The 13801-nt window shown below is 49.1% G+C and overlaps 1 protein-coding gene across 2 annotated transcripts in view; it reads left to right on the top strand.

Annotated features, from left to right (window-relative positions):
- The window catches only part of jarid2b (jumonji and AT-rich interaction domain containing 2b), a 308818-nt gene that overhangs the window by 261133 nt on the left and 33884 nt on the right, over positions 1 to 13801 (top strand). For both annotated transcript variants that reach the window (XM_078414548.1, XM_078414558.1), the window contains 2 exons: positions 2398 to 2885; positions 10032 to 10124. In XM_078414548.1, the coding sequence (XP_078270674.1) occupies positions 2398 to 2885; positions 10032 to 10124 (581 nt within the window). The remainder of the gene's footprint in view (positions 1 to 2397; positions 2886 to 10031; positions 10125 to 13801) is intronic.

Genomic DNA, 13801 nt, shown 5'->3' with positions numbered 1-13801 from the left:
TGGTCTCCAAATTTGAGGAAGGATATTCTTGCTATTGAGGGCGTGCAGCGTAGGTTCACTAGGTTAATTCCCGGAATGGCGGGACTATCATATGTTGAAAGACTGGAGCAACTAGGCTTGTATACACTGGAATTTAGAAGGATGAGAGGAGATCTTATCGAAACGTATAAGATTATTAAGGGGTTGGACACGTTCGAGGCAGGAAACATGTTCCCAATGTTGGGGGAGTCCAGAATAAGGGGCCACAGTTTAAGAATAAGGGGTAGGCCATTTAGAACTGAGATGAGGAAAAACTTTTTCAGTCAGAGAGTTGTGAATCTGTGGAATTCTCTGCCTCAGAAGGCAGTGGAGGCCAATTCTCTGAATGCATTCAAGAGAGAGCTGGATAGAGCTCTTAAGGATAGCGGAGTCAGGGGGTATGGGGAGAAGGCAGGAACGGGGTAGTGATTGAGAATGATCAGCCATGATCACATTGAATGGCGGTGCTGGGGAGAAGGGCCGAATGGCCTCCTCCTGCACCTATTGTCTATTGTCTATTGAGAGGGGGGAAGAGGGAGTGGCCGGGGTGCGACTGGGCCTTGATTATGTTGCTGGCCTTGCCGAGGCAGCGTGAGGTGCAGATGGAGTCAATGGAAGAGAGGTTGGTTTGTGTGATGGTCTGGGCTACGTCCACAACACACTTCCACGATGCTGGTGGCTTTGCCGAGGCAGTGTTAAGCAGAGTCAATGTTAGTTCAGTTTAGTTTATTGTCGCGTGTATCGAGGTACAGTGAAAAGCTTTTTGTTGCGTGCTAACTAGTCAGCGGAAAGACAATACATGATTACAATTGAACCATTCGCGGTGTACAGATACATGATAAGGGAATAACGTTTAGTGCAAGGTAAAGCCGGCAAAGTCCGATCAAGGATAGTCCGAGGGTCACCAATGAGGTAGATAGTAGTTCAGCACTGCTCTCTGGTTGTGGTAGGATGGTTCAGTTGCCTGATAACAGCTGGGAGAACGGTTTGTGCGATGGTCTGGGCTACGTCCACAACTCTCTTTCATAATGCTGCTAGCCTTGCCGAGGCAGCGTGAGGTGTAGATGGAATCAATGGAAGGTAGACACAAAATGCTGGAGTAACTCTGGAGAGAAGGAATAGAAACATAAAAACATTGAAAATAGGTGCAAGAGGAGGCCATTCGGCCCTTTGAGCCAGCATGGTGGCACAGCGGTAGAGTTGCTGCCTTACAGCGAATGCAGCGCCGGAGACTCAGGTTCGATCCTGACTACGGGCGCCGTCTGTACGGAGTTTGTATGTTCTCCCCGTGACCTGTGTGGGTTTCCTCCGAGATCTTCGGTTTCCTCCCACACTTCAAAGACATACAGGTATGTAGGTTAATTGACTGGGTAAATGTAAAAATTGTCCCTAGTGTGTGTAGGATAGTGTTAATGTGTGGGGATCGCTGGGCGGCGCGGACTCGGTGGGCCGGAGGGCCTGTTTCCGTGCTGTATCTCTAAATCTAAATCTAAAAATCTAAATCTAAGCACCGCCATTCATTGTGATCATGGATGATCATCCACAGTCAGTAACCCGTGCCTGCCTTCTCCTCATATCCACTAGGCCCCAGAGCTCTCTCTTAAATTCATCCAGTGATTTGGCCTCCTCTGCCCTCTGTGGCAGAGAATTCCACAAATTCACAACTCTCTGGGTGAAAAAGTTCCTTCTCACCTTAGTTTGAAATGGCCTCCCCTTTATTCTAAGACTGCGGCCCCTGGTTCTGGACTTCCCCAACATTGGGAACATGCGTGACGTTTCAGGTCGAGACCCTCGGAAGATGCTGCATGTCTGTCTCGCTGACTTACTCCAGCATTTTGTCTCTTACCTTCAATGGAAGGGAGGTTGGTTTGTGTGATGGTCCGGGCTGCGCCCACAACCCTCTGCCATTAAGCTGGTAGGTTAATGGCCACCATTAATGGCTGGTGGGTTAATGGCCACCATTAATGGCTGGTGGGTTAGTGGCCACCATTAATGGCTGGTGGGTTAGTGGCCGCCATTAATGGCTGATGGGTTAGTGGCCGCCATTAATGGCTGGTGGGTTAGTGGCCACCATTAATGGCTGGTGGTTTAGTGGCCGCCTTTAATGGCTGGTGGGTTAATGGCCGCCATTAATGGCTGTTGGGTTAGTGGCCACCATTAATGACTGGTGGGTTAGTGGCCACCATTAATGGCTGGTGGGTTAATGACCACCATTAATGGCTGGTGGGTTAATGATGACCATTAATGGCTGGTGGGTTAATGGCCGCCATTAATGGCTGGTGGGTTAATGATGACCATTAATGGCTGGTGGGTTAATGGCCGCCTCGCCGAGGCCGTGTGGCGTGCGGATGGGAATATTGACGTCTTTCTCTGCCCTAGGAGGATGCGAGCTGGACCTGGCACGGTTTTACCAGCTGATCAACGACATGGGCGGCATGCAGCAAGTGACGGACCTGAAGAAGTGGAGCAAGCTGGCGGACCTGCTGCGGATCCCCAAGAGCGCGCAGGACCGGCTGGCCAAGCTGCAGGAGGCCTACTGCCAGTTCCTCCTCTCCTACGACTCCCTCTCGCAGGAGGAGCACCGGCGGCTGGAGCGGGAGGTGCTGAAGGAGAAGGAGAGCCTGGAGAAGAAGAGGGGCCCGCTGGAGGCCCACTCGGACGGCACCTACAAGTCCCAGTCCCTGCCCAGGTTTGAGCCAAAGAACGGGCTGGTCAACGGCCTGGTGCACAAAAACGGCTTCCGCAAGAGGCCAAAGGACGTCACAGACGCTGAGCTGAAGACGGGCAGGCGGAGACTGTTCCCTCAGGAAAAGAAGATTGAAGAGGATAGGGAGGTTCTCAGCGACTTGTACAAGTGTACATACAAGGTGCGTGCTCTGGCCTACGTTTTAGCTTGCGGTTTGACATCAGTTTAGATTAGAGGTACAGTGCGGAAACAGGCCCTTCCGGCCCACCGGGTCCACGCCGACCCGCGATCCCCGCACACTAACACTAGGGACAATTTACACATACACCAAGCCAATTAACCTACAGACCTGCACGTCTTTGGAGTGCGGGAGGAAACCGGAGATCTCGGAGAAAACCCACGCAGGTCACGGGGAGAACGTGCAAACTGTTATACAGGCAGCACCCGTAGTCGGGATCGAACCCGGGTCTCCGGCGCTGCGTTCTCTGTAAGGCAGCAACTCTACCACTGCGCAACCGTGCCCGCCAAGACTTGGAGACACGGCGCGGAAACAGGACCGCCGGCCAAGACTGCGCTGACCAGCGATAGAAACATCGAAAATAGGTGCAGGAGGAGGCCACTCAGCCCGACCTCCCCCCCCCCACCAGCGATCCCCGCACACTAACACTATCCTCCACATGCTAGGGACAATCTACACAAACACCAAGCCAATTAACCTACAAGCCTGTGCATCTTTGGAGTGTGGGAGGAAACGGAAGATTTCGGAAGAAAACTGAACGCAGGTCACGGGGAGAGCGTACAAACTCCGCACAGACAGGGGCCATAGTCAGGATGGAACCCGGGTCTCTGGCGCTGCAAGTGCTGTAAGGCATTACCGCTAACAAAAGGCAAGCACAATAAATCAAATTCAGAGGCCTCTTCCCGGTGTTAAACATAGAAACATAGAAAACAGATGCAGGAGTAACCCATTCGGCCCTTCGAGCCAGCACCGCCTTTCAATATGATCATGGCTGATCATCCTAAATCAGTACCCCGTTCCTGCTTTCTCCCCATATCCCTTGATTCCGTCACCCCTAAGAGCTTTATCTAGCTCTCTCTTGAACACATTCATTGAATTGACCTCCACTGCCTTCAGTGGCAGAGAATTCCACAAATTCACAACTCTCTGGGTGAAAAAGTTTTTCCTCATCTCAGTCCTAAATGGCCTACCCCTTATTCTTAAACTGTGTGGCCCCTGGTTCTGGACTCCCCCAACATCGAGAACATTTTTCCTGCATCAAGCTTGTCTGATCCCTTAAGAATTTTATATGTTTCTATAAGATGCCCTCTCATCCTTCCAAAATTCCAGTGAGATGGTGCTAAGCTTCTGGTGTGAGTTCAATGCATCTCCATCTGCCGACGCTGACCAATCAGTTGGGAAGGTATCACAAAATGCTGGAGTAACTCAGCCGGTCAGTCAGCATCTCTGGAGCGAAGGAATGGGTGACGTTTCTGGTCGAGACCCTTCTTCAGACTGATGTCAGGGGAGGGGGCGGGACAAAGGAAGGATATAGGTGGAGACAGGAAGAAAGTGGGAGAACTGGGAAGGGGGAGGGGAAGAGAGTGACAGAGGAACTATCTAAAGTTGGAGAAGTCAATATTCATACTGCTGGGCTGTAAGCTGCCCAAGCGAAATATGAGGTGCTGTTCCTCCAATTTGCGGTGGGCCTCACTATGGCACTGGAGGAGGCCCAGGACAGAAAGGTCAGACTGGGAGGGGGAGTTAAAGTGCTCAGCCACCTATATCCTTTCTTTGTCTCACCCCGCCCTGACATCAGTCTGAAGAAGGGTCTCGACCTGAAACGTCACCCATTCCAATAGACAATAATAATAATAATAATAATGCATTACATTTATATAGCGCTTTTCAAACACTCAAAGACGCTTTACAGGGATTTCTAGAACATAGAGAATTGAATAAATAGATAAATAAGTAAACGTACAGAGAAAGGAGACAGAAGGTGAGGTGACCTTCAGTGGTTGAAGGCAGTGCTGAACAGGTGAGACTTCAGTGATGTTTTGAATGTGGTGAGTGAGGAGGAGTCTCTGACGGTTTGGGGTAGTGAGTTCCAGAGGGTGGGAGCAGCGATGGAGAAAGCCCTGTCCCCCCAGGATCTGAGTTTGGTCCGGATGGGGGGGGACAGGAGATTGGCAGCAGCAGAGCGGAGGGTGCAGGTGGGAGTGTGCCTGTGGAGGAGGTCAGTCAGGTAGGTGCAGGAGGAGGCCATTCGGCCCTTCGAGCCAGCACCGCCATTCATTGTGATCATGGCTGATCATTCTCAATCAGTACCCCGTTCCTGCCTTCTCCCCACACCCCCTGACTCCGCTATCCTTAAGAGCTATTCCTTCTCTCCAGCGATGCTGCCTGACCCGCTGAGTTACTCCAGCATTTTGTGTCTACCTTCGATTTGTACCGGCATCTGCAGTTATTTTCCTACATGACAAACAAGTTCCTTACTTGCACCACTTTGTCCTTCCATTTTAGCTTTTCGTTGTTTGCAGTTTATTGTGTATGTAAAGTTTAACTCGAGCGTTAAAGTTCGTTTCTTAAAACAGACAACAACATAAACAGTTAAAGGTAAACCAAGCAAAGCTTTAATTATCGGGGGGGATCGGTGCTAAGGGTGTATGACCATACTCAGCACTCCCCTTGCTTCCACTCAAAGATACAGCAATTTCACAGCATTTTTATACAGAATCTGCAGCAAGAATGTTTAACACAACATTTCCTTCAGATTAATAACAGATTGTTTCCTGCCCAATATTCTTATACTATCTACTGTCATGAAAAGCTTCACACAAAGTCATTAGTCAAAGGTAAGGATCCTTAGTATACCACAGAAGGTCATCTTTGCACAATTCCACAATCAGTCAGCAGTTAATTACATCCCAATCTCAGCGGAAACATTGTTCTCATCATTCCAAGATGTCCTCCCAAGCAAAGATGTACTATCAGCCTGGTGTACAAGATTTGGGAATTATATCCCGCCAGGTGCAATATTGCAAACATCAGCTATTCAGAGTTCAGGCTTTTTACTCATTCTACCATTTTATTATGGTCAAGCATCCCATCATGCAAAGTTAATAGCCATGAACTCTCACCAGTTGAGTCGAGTTTATTGTCATGCCCACTGGGAGAGTGAGGTGCAGGTACATTTAAAAATGTTGCTTGCAGTTACAGCATCACAGGCACATGAACTCAGACAACACTGAGGTGAGAAGAAACTTTGTTACCGAGAGAGTTGTGAATTTGTGGAATTCTCTGCCACAGAGGGCAGTGGAGGCCGATTCACTGGATGAATTTAAAAGAGAGTTAGATAGAGCTCTAGGGGCTAGTGGAATCAAGGGATATGGGGAGAAGGCTGGCACATCTACTGATAGTGGATGATCAGCCATGATCACAATGAATGGCGATGCTGGCTCGAAGGTCCGAATGGCCTTCTCCTGCACCTATTTTCTATGTTTCTATGAATACAGGCCCAGTCGACCCATTCTTTTATTCCCATACAGTAGCACTATCCTACACACTTTAGAGATACAGCGCAGAAACAAGCCCTACAGGCCATGAGACCTTGCCGACCAGCGAGCAACCTCGTACACTCGCACTATCCTACACACATTAGACTTTAGAGATACAGCGTGGAAACAGGCCCTTTGGCCACTAGAGTCGATGGGTAGAGTTGCTGCCTTGCAGCGCCAGAGATCCGGGTTGGATCCTGACTGCGGGTGCTGTCTGTACGGAGTTTGCACGTTCTCCCTGTGACCTGCGTGGGTTTTGTCAAATGGCTGTCTGGTATTTTGACAATTCCTTTGCCCCTTCCTGACTTACAAGTAATCCCCAAAGAATAGCTCTTGGCTTCTGAAGAAGGGTCTGACCCCAAACATCACCTTATGCATGTTCTCCACAAATGCTGCGACTGAGCTGCTGAATTACTCCAGCACGTTGTGTCTTCTTTCTTAAACCAGTATCTGCAGTTCATTGTTTCCACATAACTCCAACTCATTCTGAGGAAGGGTCCCGACCCGAAACGTCATCTATGCATGTTCTCCACAGATGCTGCCCGACTGACCCGCTGAGTTACTCCAGCACTTTGTGTAGGAAGGAACTGCAGATGCTGGTTTAAACCGAAGATAGACACGGAAAGCTGGAGTAACTCAGCGGGTCAGGCAGCATCTCTGGAGAGAAGGAATGGGTGACGTTTCGGGTCAAGACCCTTCTGCAGGCCAACACGTGGTCTTTGTCTAGTAAAAAATGTGATGGGAAAGATGTTGTCAAGCTGGAATGGGTATACAGAAGACAGACACAAAAACCTGCAGTAACTCAGCGGGACAGGCAGCATCTCTGGAGAGAAGGAATGGGTGACGTTTCAGGTCAAGGATGTTGCCAAGGCTAGATGGTCTGAGCTAGATGGTTCAGTTGCCTGATAACAGCTGGGAAGAAACTGTCCCTGAATCTGGAGCTGTGCGTTTTCACACTTCTGCCCCTCTTGCCTGATGGGAGAGGGGAGAAGAGGGAGTGGCCGGGGTGAGACTGGTCCTTGATTATGCTGCTGGCCTTGCCGAGGCAGCGTGAGGTGTAAATGGAGTCGATGGAAGGGAGGTTGGTTTGTGTGATGGTCTGGGCTGCGTCCACACTCTTCTCCAATTTCTTGTGGTCTTGGATGGAACTGTTCCAAAACCAAGCTGTGATGCATCCCGATAAAATGCTTTTAAATGCTTCACTCCAAAGACGCACAGGTTAGTAGGTTAATTGGCTTTGGTAAATGTAACTTGGCCTGAGTGTGTGTAGAGTAGTGTTAATGTATGGGGATCGCTGGTCGGCACAGACTCGGTGGGCAGAAGGGCCTGTTTCCAAGCTGTGCCTCTAAACTAAACTAATGGCATGTTGGCCTTCATAATGAGAGGAGTTGAGTATAGGAGTAAAGAGGTCCTTCTGCAGTTGTACAGGGCCCTGGTGAGACCACATCTGGAGTACTGTATGCAGTTTTGGTCTCCTAATTTGATGAAGGACATCCTTGCTATTGAGGCAGTGCAGCGTAGGTTCACGAGATTGATCCCTGGGATGGCGGGACTGTCATATGAGGAAAGATTGGAAAGACTGGGCTTGTGTTCACTGGAGTTTAGAAGGATGAGAGGAGATCTTATAGAGACGTATAAAATTATAAAAGGACCGGACAAGCTAGATGCAGGAAAAATGTTCCCAATGTTGGGGGAGTCCAGAACCTGGGGCCACAGTCTAAGAATAAAGGGGAGGCCATTTAAAACTGAGGTGAGATTAAACTTTTTCACAGAAAGAGTTGTGAATTTGTGGAATTCTCTGCCACAGAGGGCAGTGGAGGCTAATTCACTGGATGAATTTAAAAGAGAATTAGATAGAGCTCTGGGGGCTAGTGGAATCAAGGGATATGGGGAGAAGGCAGGCACGGGTTACTGATTGTGGATGATCAGCCGTGATCACAATGAATGGCGGTGATGGCTCGAAGGGCCGAATGGCCTCCTCCTGCACCTATTTTCTCTGTTTCTATATAAACTAGACTAAAGCACAGGACGCACGTTAGTCCAGCTCTCTTCTCATTGATGCTGTCTGCAGTCATTGGCAGCGTTTCATACTCCAAATGATCCATCTTCAGAATTTATTGATTAATTTGCCGACATTTGATATCTGGAGATTAAAAGGCCTTGTACTTTCACATCCTTTACATTGCGAGAATTAATCACGGGAACTGGTTGTCAGTACGGCGGTCGGAAATGAGTCAGACCTGGGAATCATTTCATTTGCTAACCAACTTCATTCTGATCTCATCCAGTCATCAATCCCTACAATATAGAAAATGAAATCGAAACCCATCACGTCATCAGTCTAACACTTAGGGGCGGCACGGTGGCGCAGCGGTAGAGTCACTGCCTCACAGCGCCGGAGACTCAGGTTCCATCCCGACTACGGGCGCCGTCTGTAAGGAGTTTGTACGTTCTCCCCGTGACCTGCGTGGGTTTTCTCCGAGATCTTCGGATTCCTCCCACACTCCAAAGACGTACAGGTTTGTAGGTTAATTGACTTGGTAAATGTAAGAATTGTCCCTAGTGGGTGTAGGGTAGTGTTAGTGTGTGGGGATCGCTGGTCGGCGCGGACCCGGTGGGCCGAAGGGCCTGTTTCACACTGTATCTCGAAACTAAACGAAACGAAACTAAACTTTGAGTTACAGTCCCCGTCATAATGTTTGGGACCAAGACCCCTCATTTAATTATTTGCCTCTATACTCCACAATTTGAGATTTGTAATAGAAAAAAAAATCACATGGTTAAAGTGCACATTGTCAGATTTTATTAAAGGCTGTGACAATGTGCATTTTAACCATGTGATTTTTTCTATTACACATCTCAAATTGTGGAGTAGAGAAGCAAATAAATGATGGGTCTTTGTCCTAAACGTTATGGAGGACACTGTACCTCTGCTTTTCCATCCAAGTGCTCTCTCATTTGTTCCACTACAGGTCTCCCAAACTCTCCCTCAGTCTCTCACCCCCCAATCTCTCCCCTCCCTCCTTTCCCCTCCCCCACATCTCTATACCTCCCTTCCTCCTCTCCCCTTCTCTCTCTCCTTCACCTTCCCCCTCTCCCTGTATATCCCCCTCCTCTCCCCCCTTTTACCCCCTCTCCACTTCCCCTTCCCCTGCTCCCGTCCATTCCCCCACTCCACCCCCTCTCTCCACTCACTCCCCTTTTCCCTCCCCCACCTACCCGTCTCTCTCCCTCCACGTCTCCCCCAGTCTCTCCCCCTTTCCCCTCCCCTATCTTACCACTCCCCCTTTCCCCCACTCCCCCCTCTCTCACCTCCTCCTCTCCTACACCTCTCACCCCATTTCCCCCTCTCTCACCTCCCCCCTTCTCTCCCCCCTCCTCTCCGCCCTCCTCTCCCTACTCCCACCTCCCCCTTTCCATCACTCCCCCCTCTCCTCCCTCTCTCCCACCGCCCCCTCTTCCACCTCCCTCTCTCCCCCTCCTCTTCCACCTCCCCCTCTCCCCCTCTCCCTCGCCCACCTCCCCCTCTCCCCTCTCCTCTCCTCCCCCTCCCTCCTCTTCCCCCTCCTCTCCCCTCTCCTCTCCCCCTCCTCCCTCCTCTTCCCCCTATCCCCCTTCCTCTTTGGGTCTTTGCACACCCCCAATCCTATCCATTTCATGTTTCATGTATCTTGTGTTTTCTGACTGTCGGCAGACCAATTTCAGGTAAAGTTGCATCGTATCGTTGCCTGCGATTGCTAAATCGATCTCCCTCTCTGTTTGTGCACAGGGGCGATCTGTGTCGCTAACCACGTTCTATCGGACGGCCAGAAACACGATGAACATGTGCTTTAGTAAGGAGCCGACTGCAGCTGAAGTGGAGGTAGGAACGTATGTCAGTCTGTCGTAGGGTTGCCAACTTCCTCACTCCCAAAGAATGGACAAAGGGTGACGTCACCGCCCCGCGCCCCCACGTGACCTCACCCAGCCAGCGGCCACGTGCTCCCGCTCCACCAATGGCAGTGAATTAATCTACGTACCTGCACGTCTTTGGAGTGTGGGAGGAAACCGACGATCTCGGAGAAAACCCACGCAGGTCACGGGGAGAACGTACAAACTCCGTACAGACAGCACCCGCAGTCGGGATCGAACCCGGGTCTCCCGCGCTACATTCGCTGCAAGGCAGCAACTCTACCCCTGCGCCACCGTGCCACCCAATTTCTTTATTTCCCCATTATCACTTCCCTTGCATCATTCTCCAGCAGTCCAATGTCCACTCTTGCCTCTTTCTTACTCTTTATATAACTGAAGAAACTCTTGCTACCCTCTTTTATATTTATGGCGAGCTTTATAGTTTCGAATTTCATCTTTTCTCCCCATATTGCTTTTTTAGTTACCCTCTGTTGTTCTTTAAAAGCTTCCCAATCCTCTGGCTTACCACTAATCTTTATACGCCTTCACTTGTAGTTTTACACTGTCCTTGACTTCCCTTGTCAGCCACGGTCACATCTTTCTATAATTTTTCTTCCTCCTTGGAATGAAAAGATCCTGCATCTTCCGGATTATTCTCAGAAATTCCTGCCGTTGCTGTTCCACTGTCACCCTTGCTAGGGTCCCTTTCCAGTCGACTTTGCCCAGCTCCTCCCTCATGCCTCTGTAGTCCCCTTTGCCCAGCTCCTCCCTCATGCCTCTGTAGTCCCCTTTGCCCAGCTCCTCCCTCATGCCTCTGTAGTCCCCTTTGCCCAGCTCCTCCCTCATGCCTCTGTAGTCCCCTTTGCCCAGCTCCTCCCTCATGCCTCTGTAGTCCCCTTTGCTCAGCTCCAATACTGGCACATCCGATAACACCTTCTCCCTCTCAAATTGCAGGTTAAAACTTATGTTGTTTTTTTCACAAAATGCTGGAGTAACTCAGCAGGTCAGGCAGCATCTCAGGAGAGAAGGAATGGGTGACGTTTTTGGTCGAGACCCTCCTTCAGACTGAAGAAGCGTCTCGACCCGAAACGTCTCCCATTCATCAGGCATGTTGGCCTTTGTGATGAGGAGTTGAGTATAGGAGCAAAGAGGTCCTTATGCAGTTGTACAGGGCCCTAGTGAGACCGCACCTGGAGTACTGTGTGCAGTTTTAGACAATAGACATACCCCCTGACTCCGCTATCCTTAAGAGCTCTATCTAGCTCTCTCTCGAATGTATTCAGAGAATTGGCCTCTGAGGCAGAGAATTCCACAGATTCACAACTCTCTGACTAAAAAAGTTTTTCCTCATCTCTGTTCTAAATGGCCTACCCCTTATTCTTAAACTGTGGCCCCTGGTTCTGGACTCCCCCAACATTGGGAACATGTTTCCTGCCTCTAACATGTCCAACCCCTTAATAATCTTATACGTTTCGATAAGATCCCCTCTCATCCTTCTAAATTCCAGTGTATACAAACCTAGTCGCTCCAGTCTTTCAACATATGACAGTCCCGCCATTCCAGGAATTAACCTAGTAAATCTACGCTGCACGCCCTCAATAGCAAGAATATCCTTCCTCAAATTTGGAGACCAAAACTGCACACAGTACTCCAGGTGCGGTCTCACTAGGGCCCTGTAAAACTGCAGAAGGACCTCTTTGCTCCTATACTCAACTCCTCTTGTTATGAAGGCCAACATTCCATTGGCTTTCTTCACTGCCTGCTGTACCTGCATGCTTCCTTTCAGTGACTGATGCACTAAGACACCCAGATCACGTTGTACGTCCCCTTTTCCTAATTTGACACCATTCAAATAATAATCTGCCTTCCTATTCTTAACCACCAAAGTGGATAACCTCACACTTATCCACATTAAACTGCATCTGCCATGCATCCGCCCACTCACACAACCTGTCCAAGTCACCCTGCAACCTCATAGCATCTTCCTCACAGTTCACACTGCCACCTAGCTTTGTATCATCGGCAAATTTGCTAATGGTACTTTTAATCCCTTCATCCAAGTCATTGATGTATATTGTAAATAGCTGCGGTCCCAACACCGAGCCTTGCGGTACCCCACTAGTCACTGCCTGCCATTCTGAAAGGGACCCATTTATCCCCACTCTTTGCTTTCTGTCTGTCAACCAACTTTCTATCCATGTCAGTACCCTACCTCCAATACCATGTGCTCTAATTTTGCCCACCAATCTCCTATGTGGGACCTTGTCGAAGGCTTTCTGAAAGTCGAGGTACACCACATCCACTGGCTCTCCCCTGTCAATTTTCCTAGTTACATCCTCAAAAAATTCCAGTAGTCAAGCACGATTTCCCCTTCGTAAATCCATGCTGACTCGGAACGATCCTGTTACTGCGATCCAAATGCTCCGCAATTTCTTCTTTTATAATTGACTCCAGCATCTTCCCCACCACTGATGTCAGACTAACTGGTCTATAATTTCCCGTTTTCTCTCTCCCTCCTTTCTTGAAAAGTGGGATAACATTAGCTACCCTCCAATCCACAGGAACTGACCCGGAATCTATAGAACATTGGAAAATAATCACTAATGCGTCCACAATTTCTAGAGCCACCTCCTTAAGCACCCTGGGATGCAGACCATCAGGCCCTGGGGATTTATCAGCCTTGAGTGTCGGTTGCCTCGGTAGGGGTCGAGCTGTCTGTCCGTGGGTGCGGGGGGTGGAGAGGGGAAGTTTTGTTGCCTCCATCACAGTGAGGGGGTGTTTGGAGTCACTGTGATGGATGTTTGTGTTGGGGTCGGGTGTCCTGTGTTCTTTTCTTTTTTTGCTGTGACTGCTGAAATTTCGTTCGGTGTTGTGCCGAGTGACAATAAAGTTTTGTTATGTTATGTTGAGTCCCATTAGTCTACCCAAAACTTTTTCTTGCCTAATGTGGATTTCCTCCAGTTCCTCTGTCACCCTAGGATCTCTGGCCACTAGAACATCTGGGAGATTGTTTGTATCCTCCTCAGTGAAGACAGATCCAAAGTACCGGTTCAACTCGTCTGCCATTTCCTTGTTCCCCATAATAAATTCCCCTGCTTCTGTCTTCAAGGGACCCACATTTGCCTTGACTATTTTTTTCCTCTTCACATACCTAAAAAAGCTTTTACTATCCTCCTTTATATTATTGGCTAGTTTACCCTCGTACCTCATCTTTTCTCCCCGTATTGCCTTTTTAGTTAACTTCTGTTGCTCTTTAAAATCTGGCTTCCCACTCTTCTTTGCTATGTTATACTTCTTCCCTTTTATTTTTATGCTGTCCTTGACTTCCCTTGTCAGCCACGGGTGCCTCTTACTCCCCTTAGAATCTTTCCTCCTCTTTGGGATAAATTGATCCTGCAACTTCTGCATTATTCCCAGGAATACCTGCCATTGCTGTTCCACAGTCTTCCCTGCTAGGGCCTCCTTCCAGTCAATTTTGGCCAACTCCTGCCTCATGCCTCTGTAATCCCCTTTGCTATACTGTAATACTGACAGTACACAAGGAGCCATGATCACATTGAATGGTGGTGCTGGCTCGAAGGGCCAAATTGCCTACTCCTGCACCTATTGTCTATTGTCTGTTGTCTATAAAACTGGTGCTTATCTACC

Source organism: Rhinoraja longicauda, chromosome 2 (genome assembly GCF_053455715.1).
Source record: "Rhinoraja longicauda isolate Sanriku21f chromosome 2, sRhiLon1.1, whole genome shotgun sequence".
NCBI classification, from domain to species: domain Eukaryota; kingdom Metazoa; phylum Chordata; class Chondrichthyes; order Rajiformes; family Arhynchobatidae; genus Rhinoraja; species Rhinoraja longicauda.
This window is presented reverse-complemented; position numbering and strand designations above follow the sequence as displayed.